The following is a 22517-nucleotide window of genomic DNA, read 5'->3' as shown; positions in this document are numbered from 1 at the left end:
CCCTCATAAATAAAAGTGCAAAATGGGGGTGGGTGAGAGGGAAGGGGTGGGTGAGAGGGAGGGGTGGGTGAGAGTGAGGGGGTGGAGGAGTAATCGGTGGACACCATCTTATAACTACTGAGGTGCAAAGAGGTCTATTCTTGTTGACCTGCCAACATTCAATCTATTGGTTACCATCCTCCGTGAGATCAGCACTTTGATCGAGTCACTGTCTATTTTCCTTCAAAAGCTCTACTCTCCCGTTGTAAATTTCCATTTTCATTGGAATGGGTTCTTTTGGAATGTTTGTTTAAAGGCTATGAAGACTCGCTCAAACCGCCCTCTGAAAAATAGTTAACTTTCCGTTGCTTGCAAGTGATGTTTTCTTCTTGTCGCTACATAAAGCAGACAGTAATGAAACGTGATGCCTTGTAATCTTTTATCTGGACATGAAATGTCCATCGCTGCTATGTACACTGTGTTGTGGGTATTTACCGTAGCTGTATGTATTGACTGTACACTAGTGTCTAATTACCGACGGTAACAAGCTGTGTGTGTATTTTCTGGGATCGATGGTGGTGTCTAACACTTCTGTTACACCTCATTCGAAACTAGGTCAGATTACCGGCATCAGACGTTTCTTTGTGCGCGAGTCTTCACTCTCTTTAAGCTATCAATGGTATCACCATAGAACGTAGCCTCTTCAATATAGGATTTAAATTTATATAGAACCAATCAGGCATGATGAATCATCAAAAGATACGTTCACAAATATTCGCGATACAAAACAAGTTGGTTTTGACTTTCAGATATAATTTCCAGTAGTTTTGTCAAACAATCAACTTTAACCTACAACACGCCCTCGGTTTTACTTCTGCCTTAGCGCATTCAGCAGCAGCTAAGCTAGATAACAACCAGTCGTAAATTGCATACAACGGTTCCTGTGTTTAGCCAAGAGACAGTTATTCAGAAGATCAACAAAGATGAATAAGTTACTCCTGCTCACTCTCGGTTATTCGGTAGTTGTAAGCGCTCTGATAAGGTTTGTAAAATTTTCTTACAGATCTATTTAGCGTAGGCAATTAACAGATTAGTCTACAGGCATATGGTTATCGTTATCGCCAAAAATATGGAAATTTCAAACCTCTCTACATTTGCATCTAAGCATGTCGTAGGCCTATATGATAAGACATAATACAAGGAGTGTATCAATTATAAACACAATTATGTACTTCTGTCCACTATTTGCATCGGTCAATTATCCTTACCACCCTGACCCTTCCGAAAAAGGTATGGCTACAGTATAGCTGGTCATAAATAACAACACATGGCGGTCAGGGCATACAAATCATTTACAACCACCTATGCTACGTTTCTATGCAAAGCCACTGCACACAGTACTGCCCTTGACCAACTAAAGGAAAACGGCCTTGGACTCTCTAAGGTCAACACGGCTTCAGATATTATTGGTCACCGTTACATATGTCCAGGGCAGTATTGCACCGGTGTGAAGTTAGATACTTATTCTCCGTTCCTCGTTCGATATTCGCGAATGAGTAACTGAGCTACCTATTCAGTTACGTATTCGACAATGGTACAAAAGCTTCTTACAAGATGTTCAACATTTGGTCGTGGAAAGAGGTTTTATCAATGGCCCATGGTCATATGAACTCTAACGACTATGTGGAAGGGTACCATAATGCATCTTGCCCGGTCCAAATAGTTCTTGACCAACTGAAATGACCACTCCTTCATGAGTTCTTAAATTAGTGTAACTGGACCAGAAAAAAATCACTTTAGGCCCTAATCAAGACTAGCACGCCTTGGACCACCTTACCAATGGGTCATATGAATTCTTAACACATTGTAAAAGGATACCATAATGCGTCTTGCCCGGTCCAAAGAGTGCTTGACCAATTAAACTGACCATTAAATCAACATTTTTTTAATTAAATGTAACGGGAACTGAAATAAAAACATTTGGGCCCTAATCAAAACCAGCACGCCTTGGACCGCCCAACCAATGGGTCATGGGAAGTCTAAGGACCTTATAGAAGGGTAAAATAATGCGTCTTGCCCGGTCCAAAGAGTGCTTGACCAATTTAAATGACCACTAAATCATTACTTCTTCATCGAGTGTAACGGGACCACGAAAAAGCTTTGGGCCCTAATCCATGCAGCACGCTTTGGACCACCTAACCAATCAGTAACATGTACTCTAAGGACAATGTAGAAGGGTACCATAATGCGTCTTGCCCGGTCCAAAGCGTGCTTGACCAATTTAAATGACCACTAAATCATTACTTCGTTAAAGATTGTAACGGGACCACGAAAAGCTTTGGGCCCTAATCCACGCAGCACGCTTTGGACCACCAAACCGATGGTTAATATGAACTCTAAGGACATTGAAGAAGAGTACCATAATGCGTCTTGCCCGGTCCAAAGCGTGCTTGACCAATTAAACTGACCATTAAATCATTACTTCATCATCGAGTGTAACGGGACCACGAAAAAGCTTTGGGCCCTAATCCATGCAGCACGCCTTGGATCACAAAACAGATGGGTAACATGTACTCTAAGGACATTGTAGAAGGGTACCATAATGCGTTTTGCCCGGTCCAAAGCGTGCTTGACCAAATAAAATGGCCACTAAATCATTACTTCTATAATGAGTGTAATTGGACCATGAAAAAGCTTTGGGCCCTAATCCATGCAGCTCGCTTTGGACCACCAAACCGATGGCTAACATGAACTCTAAGGACATTATAGAAGGGTACCATAATGCGTCTTGCCCGGTCCAAAGCGTGCTTAACCAATTTAAATGACCACTCAATAATTACTTCTTTAATGAGGGTAACGGGACCACAAAAAAAGCTTTGGGCCCTAATCCATGCAGCACGCTTTGGACCACCAAACCGATGTTAACATGAACTCTAAGGACATTGAAGAAGAGTACCATAATGCGTCTTGCCCGGTCCAAAGCGTGCTTGACCAATTAAACTGACCATTAAATCATTACTTCATCATCGAGTGTAACGGGACCACGAAAAAGCTTTGGGCCCTAATCCATGCAGCACGCTTTGGACCACCAAACCGATGGTTAACATGTACTCTAAGGACATTGTAGAAGAGTACCGTAATGCGTCTTGCCCGGTCCAAAGAGTGCTTGACCAATTTAAATGACCACTAAATCATTACTTCTTTAATGAGTGTAATTGGACCATGAAAAAGCTTTGGGCCCTAATCCATGCAGCACGCTTTGGACCACCTAACCAATGGGTAACATGTACTCTAAGGACTTTGTAAAAGAGAACCATAATGCGTCTTGCCCGGTCCAAAGCGTGCTTGACCAATTAAACTGACCATTAAATCATTACTTCATCATCGAGTGTAACGGGACCACGAAAAAGCTTTGGGCCCTAATCCATGCAGCACGCTTTGGACCACCAAACCGATGGTTAACATGAACTCTAAGGACATTGTAGAAGAGTACCATAATGCGTCTTGCCCAGTCCAAAGAGTGCTGACCAATTGAAATGACCATTAAATCATTACTTCTTTAATGAGTGAAACGGGACCACGAAAAAGCTTTGGGCCCTAATCCATGCATCACGCTTTGGACCACCAAACCGATGGTTAACATGAACTCTAAGGACATTGTAGAAGGGTACCATAATGCGTCTTGCCCGGTCCAAAGCGTGCTTGACCAATTTAAATGACCACTAAATCATTGCTTCTTTAATGAGTGAAAAGGGACCACGAAAAAGCTTTGGGCCCTAATCCAGACCAGAACGCCTTGGACCACCTAACCGATGGGTCATATGATTTTTTAAGACAGTGTAGAAGAGTACCATAATACGTCTTGCCCGGTCCAAAGTGTGATTGACCAATTTAACTGACCACTACATCATCACTTCTTAAATGAGTGTCCATCTCATATGTTATGTATCGTGCGTTTAGTGTCAACCGGTAGCATTACAAATCGCTCTTTGGACCCTCAAGGAATGAAAAAGAGAGATCTCGTTTTAAGTGCATTCCAATTAATTGCAGAATGTCTATATACATGGCCAAATTCTGTCGGAAAGTTTTTACAATTTAAAAAAGCCTCTAAATGACTTCCGAATTCATCGATATGTTAGCATATGACACTTTAACTTACTCAAATCACTTACGAAATTTCAGCCTAATCAAAAGGGAAAAATTGCAATGTGGCAGATATTTGAACACGATGGCATAAAGCGACAGCATCTTTCTATGGCTGTAGCAAGGCCGTAGCAAGGCTGTAGCAGGCTTGTAGCAGGCTTGCACTGTCATGATAGCCCAATGAAGCTTATGAAGCTTACAGCCGGAGAAACAAACAAAGAAATAAACCATCCCCTATATAGGCCTACCAAGTACCATGAATTAATGGTACATGCAGTAACGTTCAAACATTGAACAATATCACTTTAACTCTCCTAACGTGGGTCAGAGACATTCGTAGAAGGAAAGATATTCCGTTATTTCATTCATTTGGGAATACAAATGCAAAAAAACAGTTAAACTGTCAACATGCTGCAGATTATTTCAGTTATCTATCAATTTTAATGGTTCGACGCAAGGGAGCAATCACGCTATGATAAATATGAACTCTCATGTTGAGCCTAATGTTCAAGCGCTCTTTTACGAGAGAAAACTTCTAGGAAACATCCTGAATGAATCATTCAATTACAATCAGAACGCATGGTCCTTTATTCCGCTCCTTCAAATTTATCTTATGAAGTATTGAGTAATAGTGTATGGAACATCTTTGCACATAGATTGGTAAAAGTGTATCAATTCTACCAGATTAAAGTAATTTGGCATGAAAATTTTTCTTCTGCAAGTACATTTCAATCCAATCAGAGAATAAATGGGGAGGGTGGGGGGGGGGTGGATATTAAGCATGTAATATTTCTCTTGACTTCTATACTTCCATAATTGACTCAGCATATAGCCTAATTGATATTTACCGAAGAATTAATACATTAAATACAATTGTAAGTGATTAGAAAGTGTATTTTTGACTTAAATTAACAAACGCGAAATTGACCTTAAATCTAGCACTTTTGCTAATGGATTGAATGTGTTTTGTGTAAAATTTGTATAGCTAGATACAGGGACGTAGCTAATGCATGATGATTGGGGGTTTAGTGGCTGAAATTCCAACTGGATGGGTTTTGGAGCCAGAAAATTCCGACTGCTGCCTTGTACCCCCCCCCCCCCCGCACTATACTCGTCAACGATACGGTCAGTGTCAGTCAGACACCCTATCTTTCGCGACTGCACTTTTGTTCCAAACTTTTCTCGGTACATTTGTACCACTGGCCCTCACTTTACAAACTTATCAATCACTCTGGTTAAGCGAGTAAGCAACTGAGTACAAGTTATCTGCTTGATAAGCTACATAGACTACTGACTAAAAAAGCTATGTTAATGTAACAAAGGGGAAACTCTTTTTCGAAAATTATATTCGACGACATAGTGAATTACCCAAAAATACAGTGCTTTTTCCTAGCGGGCTTAATATTATTTCCTTGGCGGTGGGGGTGGGGCTATTTATCACTCACATGAATAAAAAAGACATTGTTCACTTCATTCCAACTGAGCATTTGGAATGATGTGAACAATTAAACATTTTGCAGAAAAATGTTGAGTTGACGTTATACGATAAGTTGTCAATTTAACATTTTGCAGAAATTTTTTCAATTGCTCAATTGGAATGAAGTGAACAATTGAACATTTTGCCAAAAATGTCCAATTGACGAGATAAGATAAGTTGTCAATTAAACATTTCTCAGAAAAGTTTTTCAATTGTTCTTTTGGAATGAAGTAAACAATTGAACATTTTGCAGCAAAAAATGACTAAATGACGAGATTTGATTAGTTTTCAATTAAACATTTTTCACAAAATTGTTCAATTACTCATTTAAAGCAAGTAAGCAATGCAACATTTTTCTGTTTTTTTGATAACATTTTATCTTGTTATCTAAACAATTTACAGAAAAATTTCACCCTATGGGGCAAAGTTTTTCTTATGTTGATGGCATTTTTAAGCTTCCGTAGATTAGCATTGAGCGTTTTAATAGTATATGTTGTGCAGAAGTTCTATTAGGCATTTTTTTAGAGTATTCAAAATCATACGAAGTTTTGTATGGTGGAGTATAAAGATCGCGACATACAATTTCTCATTGTGACAAGGAAATCGTAGCAAATATGACTGATTCAAGGTCAATTTTGACCGAAAATTTTAGGTCACTACAAGAATATTTGAAAATTCGAGTGCGCCAGTCGGAAAAATTCGAGTGCGACAGTCGGAAATTCCGACTGTCGTACAAAAATTGTCCAACTTTCGTCAGTTTTACCAAGATTGGGGGGGGGGGGATGAGACACCCCACACCCCCCTCTAGCGACGTCCCTGGCTAGATTATGGACGTTATAATAAATAATTAGGTAGAACTGAATGAAAGGAAATCAACTAAAAAATCACACTAACTCTGGTCTATGTTTAGTTGGAATAAACCCAGTGAGACTTCTTATGGTGGATCTGCCTTCTACACTCCAAGAGAAACTTTCTATTGAAAAATCGCTAAGAGAAAGAACAAGCACATGCATGGGAACACGATAAAATCAAAATGCATAGAAAGGCACTATAGGGTAACTTGGATGGTTCATTACCAACTATGGCTAATGGAGATCATAAATAAATCAGAAAGGGATTTCGGCATAAAATATATGTCTGGGTAGACCTATTTCACTTGAAGACTATTTTGCTAAATAAACTATTAAAGTCAGTTTATCTCCGCTTGACCCGAGATGACTGATTGTCTGTTTATAGCTCCATGGTCAGCTCTAGAATGTAGCAGTGGAATCTTTCAGAATGTACGAAGGGGGTTAAAGCGTTCAAAAGCACTTTCAAGAAGAGAGGCAAGAACACTTCTCTGTTCTTTAAATCTGTAACTATGTGAAGGGTTGACGGGTGAAATGAATAAAAGAAATAAAATTAAGTTCTATGAACGAATAATTAAAACAAAAACGTTTTCAGTTCGTTGCCAGTCTACAGAAATCACTTCATTCTGAAAATGTAGTTGCGCTAAGGTCCCCCCCCCCCCATAAAAAAAAGAGTGCGCGTGTGTTTCTCCGGAATGGGAAGGAAACTTTGTATGCTGATGATTGTAAAGCACCAATTAGCATTAAACTTGCGAGCCAAAGGTGTTGCTTTTGTTTTGTATCACCACACTGGTACAGACGTAGAGTTGAAATTCCAAAAAGAAGATATTGATGAATGTACTGGATAATGATTGTGCATTAGTCGTTTGTATTGGTCAAATACTCCTTGGACCGGGTAAGACGCATTGTGGAACTCTTCAACAATGTCCTTAGAATTCATATGACCAATTGGTTGGGTGGTCCGAGGCGTGATGGTCTTGACTGGGGCCTAAACATTTTTGCAGGTCCATTAACATTCATTAACGAAGTAATGATTTAGTGGTCATTTAAATTGGTCAAGCACTCTTTTGACCGGGCAAGACGCATCATGGTACCGTTCTACAATGTTCTTGGACTTCCTGTGACCTATTGGTTAGGTGGTCCAAGGCGTGCTGGTCTTGACTGGGGCCTAAAGATTTTTGCAGGTCCATTTACATTCATTAACGAAGTGATGATTTAATGGTCGTTTAAATTGGTCAAGCACACTTTGGACCGGGCAAGACGCATTATGGTACTCTTCTACAATGTCCTTAGAGTTCATGTTGACCATCGCTTTGGTGATCCAAGCGTGCTGCATGGATTAGGGCCCAAAGTTTTTTCGTGGTCCCGTTACACTCGATGATGTAGTAATGATTTAGTGGTCATTTAAATTGGTCAAGCACTCTTTGGACCGGGCAAGACGCATTATGGTACTCTTCTACAATGTCCTTAGAGTTAATGTTACCCATTGGTTAGGTGGTCCAAAGCGGGCTGCATGGATTAGGGCCCAAAGCTTTTTCGTGGTCCCGTTACACTCGATGATGAAGTAATGATTTAATGGTCAGTTTAATTGGTCAAGCACGCTTTGGACCGGGCAAGACGCATTATGGTACTCTTCTACAATGTCCTTAGAGTTCATGTTAACCATCGGTTTGGTGGTCCAAAGCGTGCTGCATGGATTAGGGCCCAAAGCTTTTTCGTGGTCCCGTTACACTCGATGATGAAGTAATGATTTAATGGTCAGTTTAATTGGTCAAGCACGCTTTGGACCGGGCAAGACGCATTATGGTACTCTTCTACAATGTCCTTAGAGTTCATGTTAACCATCGGTTTGGTGGTCCAAAGCGTGCTGCATGGATTAGGGCCCAAAGCTTTTTCGTGGTCCGGTTACACTCGATGATGAAGTAATGATTTAATGGTCAGTTTAATTGGTCAAGCACGCTTTGGACCGGGCAAGACGCATTATGGTACTCTTCTACAATGTCCTTAGAGTTCATGTTAACCATCGGTTTGGTGGTCCAAAGCGTGATGCATGGATTAGGGCCCAAAGCTTTTTCGTGGTCCCGTTACACTCGATGATGAAGTAATGATTTAATGGTCAGTTTAATTGGTCAAGCACGCTTTGGACCGGGCAAGACGCATTATGGTACTCTTCTACAATGTCCTTAGAGTTCATGTTAACCATCGGTTTGGTGGTCCAAAGCGTGCTGCATGGATTAGGGCCCAAAGCTTTTTCGTGGTCCCGTTACACTCGATGATGAAGTAACGATTTAATGGTCAGTTTAATTGGTCAAGCACGCTTTGGACCGGGCAAGACGCGTTATGGTACTTTTCTACAATGTCCTTAGATTTCATGTTAACCATCGGTTTGGTGGTCCAAAGCGTGCTGCATGGATTAGGGCCCAAAGCTTTTTCGTGGTCCCGTTACACTCGATGATGAAGTAACGATTTAATGGTCAGTTTAATTGGTCAAGCACGCTTTGGACCGGACAAGACGCGTTATGGTACTCTTCTACAATGTCCTTAGAGTTCATGTTAACCATCGGTTTGGTGGTCCAAAGCGTGCTGCATGGATTAGGGCCCAAAGCTTTTTCGTGGTCCCGTTACACTCGATGATGAAGTAACGATTTAATGGTCAGTTTAATTGGTCAAGCACGCTTTGGACCGGGCAAGACGCGTTATGGTACTCTTCTACAATGTCCTTAGAGTTCATGTTAACCATCGGTTTGGTGGTCCAAAGCGTGCTGCATGGATTAGGGCCCAAAGCTTTTTCGTGGTCCCGTTACACTCGATGATGAAGTAACGATTTAATGGTCAGTTTAATTGGTCAAGCACGCTTTGGACCGGGCAAGACGCATTATGGTACTCTTCTACAATGTCCTTAGAGTTCATGTTAACCATCGGTTTGGTGGTCCAAAGCGTGCTGCATGGATTAGGGCCCAAAGCTTTTTCGTGGTCCCGTTACACTCGATGATGAAGTAATGATTTAATGGTCAGTTTAATTGGTCAAGCACGCTTTGGACCGGGCAAGACGCATTATGGTACTCTTTTACAAAGTCCTTAGAGTACATGTTACCCATTGGTTAGGTGGTCCAAAGCGTGCTGCATGGATTAGGGCCCAAAGCTTTTTCATGGTCCAATTACACTCATTAAAGAAGTAATGATTTAGTGGTCATTTAAATTGGTCAAGCACTCTTTGGACCGGGCAAGACGCATTACGGTACTCTTCTACAATGTCCTTAGAGTACATGTTACCCATTGGTTAGGTGGTCCAAGGCGTGCTGCATGGATTAGGGCCCAAAGCTTTTTCGTGGTCCCGTTACACTCATTAAAGAAGTAATGATTTAATGGTCATTTAAATTGGTCAAGCACTCTTTGGACCGGGCAAGACGCATTATGTAACCCTTCTACAAGGTCCTCAGACTTCCCATGACTCATTGGTTGGGCGGTCCAAAGCGTGCTGGATTTGATTAGGGCCCAAATGTTTTTATTTCAGTTCCCGTTACATTTATTTAAAAAAAATGTTGATTTAATGGTCATTTGAATTGGTCAAGCACTCTTTGGACCGGGCAAGACGCATTATGGTATCCTTCTACAATGTGTTAAGAATTCATATGACCCATTGGTAAGGTGGTCCAAGGCGTGCTAGTCTTGATTAGGGCCTAAAGTAAGTTTTTTACATTAATTTAAGAGCTGATGAAGTACTGGTCATTTTAGTTGGTCAAAAACTATTTGGACCGGGCAAGATGCATTATGGTACCCTTCTACATAGTTATTAGAGTTCATATGACCCATGGGCCATAGATAAACCTCTTTCCACGACCATATGTTGAACATCTTGTAAGAAAGCTTTTGTCTTGCCAGAGGTGTTACGTCGATACCATTGTCGAATACGTAACTGAATCGGTAGCAGTTACTCATTCACGAATGTCGAACGAGGAACGGGGAATAAGTATCTAACTTCACACCGGTCAGTATTGCAAACACAGTGAAAGCTTACAGTATGGAAGTGTGCCACTGGAAAGGTAATCATTTCAGCTAATTGGGGTGTGTGGGCTTGGGGTGATTTCACATGCTATCTCAATTGAGTGCAGATGGGGGTTCGCATGCGATCTAAACTGAGTGGGGTGGGTGACGTGGTGAGGGGTTCATGGGCTCTCTAAACTGAGTGCAGAGAGGGTAGGTTCGCAGGCTATCAAAACTGGTTCGCCGGAAAAACTAATTTTGTTGACTCTGCATTGCATGCTCAGATGGTACATCAAAAACCATATCTTTATTGCAAAATTTGGACTATATTATCTCGAACTGTTTCTTTAAGATTTCGACCGTTTGCTCGATGTTTCGACTGCGTTCTCGAAGTGTCAAATTTTTATAACAAAGTTTCGACTATTATCTGATAATATCGATTATTTTATACTAAATTTCGACGATTTTTCTACTTCCTTCGAAATTCTCTTGAAATATAGATTTGAAACACTGCCTTTTACAAAATCTGACTATGTTTTCCACTTTACGACCACTTTATATCTCAAACACACTATTTTATTTAATAACAAACTTGAAGTTCGACAACTTATCTCAAAGATTCAACTATTTCTCAAATTTCAGAATATTTCTACTCAAATTTGGATTTGTATTCATTTGAATAGCCTTCCATGAAAGTCTAACCAAACTTTTACAATATCTTAGTCTGTGCCCATGGAATTGTTCAAATACCATACATTGTTCTAGTATTCTTTTAAATTAATAATATATAAAGTATTTTTGATTGCACAACTTTAATTTTTGCTCATAGATAAACCACCATACACCACATGTGTCTGCTTATAATTACATTGGAATTATGATGCACAACTTCTAACATTAGTGCAGCTGTGATGCCCATGTTAGAACATAAGTTCAGTTGTGATGCACATGTAAGAACATAAGTTCAGTTGTAGTGCACATGTTATGACATTAGTGCAGCTGTGACGCACATGTTAGAACATAAGTTCAGTTGTGATGCCCATGTTAGAACATAAGTTCAGTTGTGGTGCACATGTTAGAACATAAGTTCAGTTGGGATGCCCATGTTAGAACATTAGTGCAGCTGTGATGCACATGTTAGAACAAGTTCAGTTGTGATGCACATTAGTTCAGTTGTGATGCACATGTTAGAACATAAGTTCAGTTGTGGTGCACATGTTAGAACATTAGTGCAGCTGTGATGCAAATGTTAGAAAATAAGTTCAGTTGTGGTGCACATGTAATAACATTAGTGCAGCTATGATGCACATGTTAGAACATTAGTTCAGTTTTGGTGCACATGTTAGAACATTAGTTCAGTTGTGATGCACATGTTACAACTTTAGTGCAGCTGTGTTGCTCATATTATAACATTAGTGAAGTTGTGATGCTCAAATTATAACATTAGTGAAGCTGTGGTGCTCAACTTATAACATTAGTGCAGTTGTGATGCTCAACTTACATCATTAATGCAGCTGTGATGCTTAACTTTCTTTCTTGTAATAGGGTACCGTTGACTCATACTGGACACATACGGAAGCAGCTTATTTCCACTTTGAGTGCTAACAAGAGGCTGAGTAACAAGTCCTTGGATCACAGAGCTGACAACCTATATTCACCAGTTCCTGTTCCTCTCAGTAACCATCTTGATGTAAGATTCTCATTGATTTAACTGTTTGTAATACCAGGCATTGAGACCTTCATTAGCTTAGTTAAGAGTTATAAGAGATACAAATAATTGACAAGACGTTTTATCAGATATTAGAAGGAAGGAAAGAACGATTCATTTAGTTTCAAACAAACCCAGTTAATAATATGTTTATAGTTGTCATTAATCCATCCACTTTGCCAAAGCTAATACTTCCATACAAATGCAAATGTATGCAAATGTATGCAAAATGTAGGCTATGATGCTGATTTGTTTCGAAATCAAGATGGGATCCAGTATGGGATCAATGACGGAAGCGATATGGGATCAATAAGGGAATGGATATGGGATCAATGAGGAATTCAGTATGGGATCAGTGAGGGAACCGATATGGGATCAATGAGGGAATTAATATGGGAACATTGAAGGAATCAGTGTCAATCAATGAGGGACTCAATATGGGATAATTTAGGGAATCAGAGTGCGATCAAGTAGGAATTAATGTAGGATCAGTGAGGGAATCGGTATGGGATCAGTGAGGGAATCGATATGGGATTAGTGAGGGGATAAGTGTGTGATCGGTGAGGGAATCAGTACGAAGGTATGGTCCTTACATTGACTGAAGTAGTAAATAAATCCTACATCTACTCTGTTCATATCAAAGCTTTGTTTGTTGTGCTTCCTTCATCAGACTGAATATTACGGTCATATTAGTATTGGAAGTCCTCCACAAGATTTTCTGATCCTGTTTGATACGGCATCCTCTAATTTGGTTGTACCATCCTCCAAGTGCTTCACTTGGGATTCAGCATGCAGTGAGTAGCCATTGGTATATAGCGATTAGTACTCGCGTTTCACCGCACACTACTTCTGCACAGTATTGCATTTGTGGCTGATACACAAAGGTATAGATAATTTGGATCCACAAAATGGACAACAAGAGTTGAGATATTGTTTGGATACACTGACGTAGACTTTCCGTCTGCAGTATACAAACAAGGAGACTAGAACTGAGTCACTCTATCAGTGATGTTTTTATATACGTTCTGAAAATTGACTAAAGTACCGATTATACCTTCTCAATTAATTATCAATCTCTATGTCATTCACATGTACTCCATTGCTAACTTGGATATTTTTTAATCTTCATGTTTACCTACTTGATCTCAGAAAGCCACAGAAGATACAACTCCAGCGCTTCTTCAGGTTACTATGCTAATGGCACCAACATTGAGATACAGTACCGTACATCCGCAAAGATAACTGGTTTCCTAAGTACCGATACAGTAAGAGTATGTAAACCCAATTCAGTATCGTTGGTTTATAGCTACTTCCAATATATTATATTCCTTCATTAGTTTAGTTATTTTATAAACAAAGCACGTGTTTAATTACATTTCTTCAACCGAAGGGAACTTTTGAAATAATAAATGCGCACTTCTTAATACAAAATTTTGAACAATTATAGATTACAGGGCCATTCATTAACTCTTCCCAGCATCCGGATGCGCGGATGCGTGGTGTGTCTGTACATGTCCGTACATGTATGACGCCCTCTAAAATTCCATCACATATTTTATTTTGACTCCGCATCTGCGCATCCGCGCATCCACCACGGAAGTACTAGGAAAGGACTTAAGAAAATTTTCGAAAAGTCGGAGTACTAGGAATGGACTTAGAAAGTTTCCCTATATACCATCACGTATTTCAAATACTGAAAGTCCCACATGTACGAAGATATTCCACATGAATAGTGTGTCGTTCTTAAAAGGTATCCGTACATATATGACGCCCTCTAAATTCCATCACGTATTTCATTTTGACTCCGCCACGGAAGTACTAGGAAAGGAGTTAGGAAATTTTTGATCCCGCATCCAAGCATCCAAGCATCCACTCAAAAAGAAAGAACTTGGACTTTGACATTTTTACTCACATAAGTACTGGGTGAGACTGAGACAGAATCATCGAGTGGCCCTGCATTCTATAGGCCTAATTAAACCCAAAATTTGACAAGGTACTTTTTGGCGAGAAAAGTATGCCACGTCGCTATCAATTTTGCCTTGCGATAAAGCACCGTATAAATATACTATACTGGAACCAAATAAAACGATGTTTGATCAACGTTTCAATACATATAGCCCAGTTATGTAAGTGGAGGAGTCAGATGCTTGTTACAAAGAAGATAAAAGCGTCCAAGAATAGTTGTCATTTGCAAATACATTAAGCAACTTTGACATGAGCTTTCTGCATGTGCGACATGTTTCATGTAATTTATGACGATTGATGCCTTGGTACCGTATATAGGCTATATATCTATATATATCGTATATTATTTGTACACTCAAAGTATGACGAATCAAGGATCGAGCTTCACTATATGTTAATTATAGGCTAAGGTGGCCAGAAGTCCCCGATTCCAATGTTTCGTCCCCGATTGACACGTGTCCCAAATGTATTAAATTAAACAAGAAGCCCCTGAAATTTTTAAAATACGAGGCCTACGACATATTATTCATAACAGGTTAGAAATATTACAAAATCTACCGTAACTGCCCGTAATACTTTAATTACACGTCATTAAAACTCATAGATGTACACAAATACCTCGCACAGACGGTCACAGAGATAGAAACAAGAATTACTATTAATGTGGGGAAGGCCTATCCTACTATAATGTGGGGTAGGCCTATCCTAGTGTTCTGACCACATGGCATACAATGGGCTTAGTAACATAACGTGTGCGAAATATGTATTTCATTAAGCATAGCTTATAGGTTGTACACAATATCACTTTGGGGGAACGCACATACGCTTAGTTGACTGCGCGAAACGTATATTTACTGCACTGGAAACTTGTTTGAGCATGAAACGTGATCCTCCTTTGAGTAGTATTTGACTAGCAAGAATGGGCAGACTGAATATGGGAAATGGGTAGAAATGATGAATTAGTAGAATGGTTCATATCCTCTGCAAAATGCTGCGCGTTGTTAAAATCATTACCTCAAAAATAGCAATTTCTGGAGATATCTTCAGATCGAATTTAGCATCAAATGAGGCACCATTTTGCATCTAGCCCATCCTCCGTATGCGAAAATTGTCCACCCCCTCCCCTTAGACCCCTCCCCCAGGACGGCGATCCGTATCCACCTAAGTGCCCCCATCAAATGCTGGTGCCCCCCCTGTGCCCCCCAGACTGAAAAGTCTGGTGACGCCACTGAGTAGAAATAGCTATAACTGGTTAACAACAGTTATGTTTAATCACGCCTGATACAATGGTTACATGTACGGTATCTTTTGAAGGTAGGAGAGTTGAAGGTAACGAACCAAACATTTGCTGAAGCTATTTCGGAACCTGGCGAGCTGTTTGTTACTGCTACATATGACGGTATCCTAGGGATGGCCTACCCGGAATTCGCTCACCTTGGAGTTACACCCGTGTTCACCAATATGCTGCTACAGGGTCTGGTTGATAAACCAGTATTTTCATTCTACTTGAGCAGGTAAAGAACCGACTCTGTTTCTATTATGTTAATAAAAGTCTGATCACTCACCAGATCGAAACTTGTTTTGCTCATTAAATTATCGTTTAGTGCTACGTAAGATAAACTGGAATGTAGTAATTACAGAAGGGGAGAAAACCGTCGTTGACTAGTCCATATAATTTTGTGACTGAAATGAATGACTGAAATTAATACTTTTACCTTAATTTACGATGATACCTTGTTTACCCTACACACATGTATGTATAACAGTAAAAGTAACAAACATTAAATGGTGTATGTTTGTATTAGTACTCAGCAAAAACATAAAATAAAAGAAAGAATGAAGGGCCTCTTTATTAAAGTGATGTCTTGTGACCATCATGTCACGTTAGAGTCATTCTGCCACGAGATGTAATTCCCTTAACAGTGTCGAGGTCCCTTTGAAAGGTGTGGATATCCCACCGGTCGATGGATATTTCGTCACGATGTTGATATCCTGTCATAATATGGTATCCTTTATTATAATAAAGTAACCTTCGTCCTATATTATATATGTTACTTCTATGGAAGCAAATTATAACATCGTTGTTGTGTATTGGGTGTTATGCTGCATATTATCTTTAAATTCGGTTATCATTAGGTATGAGAATGGCTCTACAGAGGGTGGGGAGTTAGTTCTTGGTGGATCGGATCCTCGGTACTACAAAGGTAACTTTACCTATGTGGACGTCTCCAAGAAAGGTTTCTGGCAATTTACATTGGATGGGTAAGTGATCTGTGGTAGGCATGGGTGCATGGCCTTTGTGTATGTCCTACACAGGTACATGGTAGTTTACCCTTGATGGGTATTGTGACATTTGTGTATACATGGATACAGAGTGTACAGTGAAAAGTCCCTGTGAGTTATCCGTGTTCATCCTCCCTTGATGTCCTACACAGCGTGCGTCATCTTCTGAACACTAGGCGTGAGATATATTTAAGAGAGGAACTTTGTAATGGTGGTTAAACTACCTTGTGTTTGTGTTGATGTTGTGGCGGGGAACAGAGGGAAATAACTTATGTAAAGTGTTTCGGCTGTGTTTACTGTGTGTTAAAGTGTTTACCCTTGATGAGGAAGTGGTCGTTAGTTAGGCAGACATCTCCTAAAGAGGTTACTGTTAGTTAGGCAGACATCTCCTAACCCTTGATATGTAAGTGGTCGTTAGGTAGGCAGACATCTCCTAAAGAGGTTACTGTTAGTTAGGCAGACATCTCCTAAAGAGGTTACTGTTAGTTAGACAGACATCTCCTAACCCTTGATGTGTAAGTGGTCGTTAGGTAGGCAGACATCTCTTAAAGAGGTAACTGTTAGTTAGGCAGACATCTCCTAAAAAGGTTTCTGTTAATTAGACAGACATCTCCTAACCCTTGATGTGTAAGTGGTCGTTAGTTATGCAGACATCTCCTAAAGAGGTTACTGTTAGTTAGGTAGACATCTCCTAACCCTTGATGTGGAAGTGGTCGTTAGGTAGACAGACATCTCCTATAACTGGTATTTGATCACGTTGCACACAGGCTACAGCTAATTACTCTTGATCGGTTTGTGATCTAAGGTTTAGGGCTTGAATTTATCCTGTGAGACATTGATAGAGATAGGCTGGTAGTTGGGAAGGTGGGATATGACTGTGGTCCTTCTAAGATTATTTTAATATCTCACGTCTTTCTCGGTTCTGTATAACCTGCTCTTTTACAAACTTTGAACAGCTTTATATGTTTTGGCAACATTATATTTCACAGTGTCCATGTGGAGGGAGGAAATTCCCACTTTTGTTCTGGAGGCTGTGTAGCTGTCATGGATACTGGTACGTCCTACCTAACAGGACCAAGTGAAGATATAACCAAACTAAACAAGCAACTAGGAGCACACCAAGAACTTGGCCAGGTACAACTTCATTACTCACCCCACAACTGACACAGCCAAATGCATTGCATATAAATGGGTAGATTCAGCTTTGACTATTTGTTTACATAAGTGGCATGACCTAGGTTTTAGGCCCACAGGTACATTAGTGGAGAAGTGGGGTCTGCTATACTCCCCATCTTATGCAATAAGGTTCAATAAGTGGAGATCTAGGTTTTAGGCCCACAGGTACACTAGTGGAGAAGTGGGTTCTGCTATACTTCCCATCTTATGCAATAAGGTTTAATCAGTAGAGATATTGTCATGGACACCCAGGGGCTTTGCAATTTTCTCATAAGAGCAAAGATACCATCAGCAAGCCAGTAAAAAGACTAAAAGATTAGCTTTGATAAAACAATGCAGAATTATGTTCATTCTGAGCATTAACCACACCCAACCCGTCCTTTCCTGGATCGACAAATTGATTAAATATACTTGCGAGCCACATCGTATGTGTCTAATAATAGTCAAACATGACATTAAATCAGGTGGTATCTGTGTAATAGAAACCCTGAAATGTGTGTTAGCTGTTTTAGGGGTTAGCAAAATAACACATCAATGAATTCTTCTATTTTTTTCCAGTACTTCTTTAACTGCAGTCTGGTGGATTCTCTCCCCTCTGTGTACCTTTTAATCAGTTCTACACATTTTGTCTTGAGTCCAAAGGACTATGTTCTTCAGGTACAGTGTTTTATTATTCTTATTACAGAAATGTGTAGTATGATGAAAATAGAGGAATAAGGAGTGGGAGAATAGTTTCAGTGCAACTCTTCTTAGCAGTGTAACACTCTACTTAGCAGTGTAACACTCTACTTAGCAGTGTAACACTCTACTAAGAGGTTTAACACTCTACTTAGCAGTGTAACACTCCACTTAGCAGTGTAACGCTCCACTTAGTGGTGTAACGCTCCACTTAGCGGTGTAACACTCCACTTAGCAGTGTGACACTCCACTTAGCAGTGTAACACTCTACTTAGCAGTGTAACACTCTACTGAGTGGGGTAAAACTCTACTAGGGTAACACTCTACTTAGCGATGTAACACTCCACTTAGTGGGGTAACACTCAACTTAGCGGGGTAACACTCAACTTAGCGTGTAACATTCTAGTAAGCTGTATTACACTCCACTTAGCGATGTAACACTGTACTTAGCTGAGTAACACTCTTCTTAGCAGTGTAAGTTCTACATAGAGGTGTAACACTCTATTTAGCTGTGTAACACTCTATTTAGCTGGGTAACACTCTACTTAGCGATGTAACACTGTACTTAGCTGTTTAACACTCTACTTAGCAGTGTAAATTCTACATAGAGGTGTAACACTCTGTTTAGCTGGGTAACACTCTACTTAGCGATGTAACACTGTACTTAGCTGTGTAACACTCTACTTAGCAGTATAAATTCTACATAGAGGTGTAACACTCTATTTAGCTGTGTAACACTCTATTTAGCTGGGTAACACTCTACTTAGCGATGTAACACTGTACTTAGCTGTGTAACACTCTACTCAGCAGTGTAAATTCTACATAGAGGTGTAACACTCTATTTAGCTGTGTAACACTCTATTTAGCTGTGTATCTACAAGTCTATCTACCTACCAGCTGATCAATGGCTGACACTGGACCTATAGTTTGTTCTTCTACCTTTTCTTTTAAGCAATCAATAAATTTGATTCTTTCTTTGCTATAACATAACTGATTTTCAATTATCAAATGTTTAGGAGTCAGTCAATGGATTGAAGATTTGCCTCAGCGGGTTTGCTGCCTATGATATCCCACCACCTGATGGGCCTCTCTGGATCTTTGGTGATGTCTTTATTAGGACTTATTACACAGAATTTGACTTCGAAAATAACCGCATTGGATTTGCCAAAGCTAGGTAGATGTACCTAGTTCAGTTTAACAGGATTAGAACCTTCATATTTACTGGTGCTTGAAGGTTATCTTACCTATATATGACACCAAGCACATGTCAAGATGGTGTTTATATTATGTAGCATACCAGTGGACATAGCACCTCACAGCTGCCTAAGTGTTTATAAAGCTTTGCAGCTGAAAACATACGCTAAACACAAGAAAGAGACTCATTGAAGATACGTCACCAGAAATGTCAAGGAAACATAAAGACCAAGAAACTGTTTTATATTCAATAACATTATTATTTGTTAAATCAGAGTCTGAGTGGTTCCAGTCTATGCAAACTGTCTGCATATCAATTAACATCAAAATGATTAATTGTACAAGAATAAACCAGATACTAATGGTTTCATTGAGCACCCCATTCAGTATGACTGATTATAAATTAGATAATCATAGCTATGTATTCAAACTGAAGCTTGTGTACTACTATTAAGTAGGTAAAGCATACCCTTCAATACACAACGGCAATGTGGGTGAGCAGAGTTAACTGCAGGATTGCAGGAATAAAACAACTGACATGTTTCGGTATTTATTGACATTTCTTTGTATTTACTGTGAATTTAACCTATCACTTCATATGATTCTGATATGCCCCACATGGGACATCCATCTTACTAGGGGGGGGGGGCATGTTTCTATTTATCTATAGTTAGTGGAATCACTGGTATCTCTTTGTATTTACTAAGTATTTAACCTATCACTTCATATGATTCTGATATGCCCCACATGGGACATCCATCTTATTGGGGGGGGGGGGGGCATGTTTCTATTTATCTATATTACTGGCCTCACTGATTGTATTTACTAAGGATTTAACCTATCACTTCATATGATTCTGATATGCCCCACATGGGACATCCATCTTACTAGGGGGGGGGGGGCATGTTTCTATTTATCTATATTACTGGCCTCACTGATATATCTTTGTATTTAGTTTAATTCTCAACTGAATCCATTCCTAGTTGTCTGCTGAGAGTGAATGATGAGTCTACGACAAATATTTTCAGCCCAGCCCTATACATTGCCAGTTAACAAAATTAATATGAAATCTGTGATATTGGCCCCAAAGAATCAAGATTAAAAATGGTGTGTAGGGCAAAAAGATTATAAATGCCTAGGAAATAACTTCTCATTAGGAAACTCAATTAGATGAAATCACACCATAGTTATAATATATGAGATGCACAAAACAATACATAAACCTGCTTAATTGCAAGTCTTGTGAGGTCTCCATGGCAACAGTCATCTTGACCCTTCACCTGGTCCAGCCATCACATCTTAATCAGCATGTCCAGTTTTCACTCTTTCAATTTTTCAAGAAGAGCTTTAGCTCCTTTGGAGTCTTTTTTCTCCAGAAGTTTCAGATCAATTGCCATTTTGACTTGTTCCTTAGCTGCATCTGAACCATTCTCATAGAGGCTGGGAAGTAAAAAAACAAATAGAATTATGTACAGACACATACTGGCAGTACATTGTACTATAGCCATGTAGTCACAGACTGGCAGTACATTGTGCCATGGGCGGCGATCATGGGGGGACGGGGGGGACATGTCCCCCCCAATATTTTAGGTGGGGGGATATAGTATCTAATATCCCCCCAATATCTGGTGGCATAGTTTTTTTTTTGTGGCTATAAATAGAAAATAATGCGTGAGATTATTTATCCAAATCATATTTGGCGGTGGCTAAAACTTCATCCAACACATGCTGCATGAGGTAAATTACTCTTCGTGGTCGTTTCTGTGACCTGTGACCAGCATGTTGTCACTCATGATTATTATCATAATGTCTGTACATCTCTTTTGTATGAGTGTAAGTACGTGCAATCATACATATGAGATCTGCCACTCCTATCCCACTTGTTAGAGTTGCACATGCCTCGATTGCACCTGTTTCACGTGTTCGTAACTTAGGAGTCATATTTGACAAAAATCTGAACATGGAGTGTCATGTAAATAATATCTGCCAGGCTGCATTTCTCGCTCTTCATAAGATGGGTAAAATTTGTCGTTTTTTGAACAATCAAACTACTGAGCGACTTGTCCATGCTTTTATTACATCATGCTTGGATTACTGCAATAGTGTGCTCTTTGATCTCCCTGATAGTCAACTGGCTAAACTGCAATGCATTCAAAACTCTGCTGCCAGGCTGATCACTCGCACTAGCCCTGTCTCTCACATCACCCCCATACCATGATCCACATCGATACAGGTTCACTTGGTTTCCATTTGGCCTGTTTCCTACAAAATTTCTAACCGCAGGTGCGTAGCCAAGGGTTAGAAGGGGGAGACCCCCCCCCCTTGAGCATATTTTTTGTCTTTTTTATGTTATCGAAGTTTTATAGTAGCCGTTATAAGAGGTTTTAATATTTGTGTACCAATAAATTAACTGTGTCTGAATTTTTCGAAAATTCCCTGACCAACATTCTTCATCATACTTCCCTCTACTTGTGCAATTTTGACCGGTCTGTTAGGGGTTGAAGAGGGTTTTTCTATATTGGTTGTCCATTACATAAAATTTTGTGCAACATTATGGGTATGTTTTGAAGTGAATTTATTATTCAAATTCTGAACAAATATTGGGCTTAAAACCTTGAAAAGTGGGGCTGTCCGGTATCGTGGGGCGTTACGTAGAATTACCTACAAAAGCAATGATCCACAGGAGATGCGATGAGGTCCAACATGATATGTGATTGGTGACAATCTTGATAAAGGTTATGGATGGAAAAAAACTATTGGGAAAAACTTCTCAGGCAAAAGTGTACATCTGGTTGGTCATTTTCAAGCCTGAGAAGTGCCATTTCCGGTGATCTGGGGGCTATCAAAACCAGAAATTTTCTTGTACGCTGGGCACCAACCAATGGTGGTGCTCCGCTTTGATAGTATTTTGGGGATGAAAGTTGCTACGCGCCTGCACCCAAGCAAATGTCCCCCCCCAATATTTGAAACAAATCGCCACCCCTGCATTGTACTATAGTAATGTAGTCACAGACTGGCAGTACATTGTACTATAGTCATGTACAGACACAGACTGGCAGTACATTGTACTATAGTCATGTAC

The 22517-nt window shown here is 39.8% G+C and overlaps 2 protein-coding genes across 3 annotated transcripts in view; one reads left to right on the top strand and one right to left on the bottom strand.

Moving 5' to 3' along the window:
- The first annotated feature begins 370 nt into the window (after nt 1-370).
- On the top strand, nt 371-20352 carry LOC139957336 (lysosomal aspartic protease-like). Its single transcript, XM_071955276.1, has 9 exons — nt 371-1021; nt 11977-12121; nt 12810-12933; nt 13289-13410; nt 15419-15618; nt 16241-16366; nt 17377-17521; nt 18122-18220; nt 19258-20352. The coding sequence occupies exons 1-9, from the start codon at nt 963-965 to the stop codon at nt 19417-19419; spliced, it is 1182 nt and encodes a 393-aa protein (XP_071811377.1). The 5' UTR covers nt 371-962; the 3' UTR covers nt 19420-20352.
- Nucleotides 19675-22517, bottom strand: part of LOC139957315 (pumilio homolog 3-like) — a 32086-nt gene continuing 29243 nt past the window's right edge. The window contains exons 17-18 of one of the 2 annotated variants that reach the window (XR_011789471.1): nt 20274-20875; nt 19675-20150 (exon numbers count right to left, since the gene is read on the bottom strand). Coding sequence is in view for 1 of the 2 variants with exons in the window: in XM_071955274.1 (XP_071811375.1) it covers nt 20755-20875 (121 nt within the window). In the remaining variant the exon portion in view is untranslated. Of the gene's footprint in view, nt 20876-22517 lie in introns of both variants that reach the window. The other variant, XM_071955274.1, reaches the window with a different exon arrangement.

Source organism: Apostichopus japonicus, chromosome 2 (assembly GCF_037975245.1).
Source record: "Apostichopus japonicus isolate 1M-3 chromosome 2, ASM3797524v1, whole genome shotgun sequence".
NCBI classification, from domain to species: domain Eukaryota; kingdom Metazoa; phylum Echinodermata; class Holothuroidea; order Aspidochirotida; family Stichopodidae; genus Apostichopus; species Apostichopus japonicus.
Note: the sequence above shows the minus strand (reverse complement) of the source record. Positions and strands in the feature narration are given on the sequence as shown.

Bases quoted from the DNA above. Each gene is read 5' to 3' on its own strand.
- LOC139957336 (XM_071955276.1), top strand. From the start codon at position 963: ATGAATAAGTTACTCCTGCTCACTCTCGGTTATTCGGTAGTTGTAAGC. The intron at 12,934-13,288 runs GTGAGTAGCCAT...ACTTGATCTCAG, and splicing joins CACTTGGGATTCAGCATGCA to AAAGCCACAGAAGATACAAC. The intron at 18,221-19,257 runs GTACAGTGTTTT...TCAAATGTTTAG, and splicing joins CAAAGGACTATGTTCTTCAG to GAGTCAGTCAATGGATTGAA.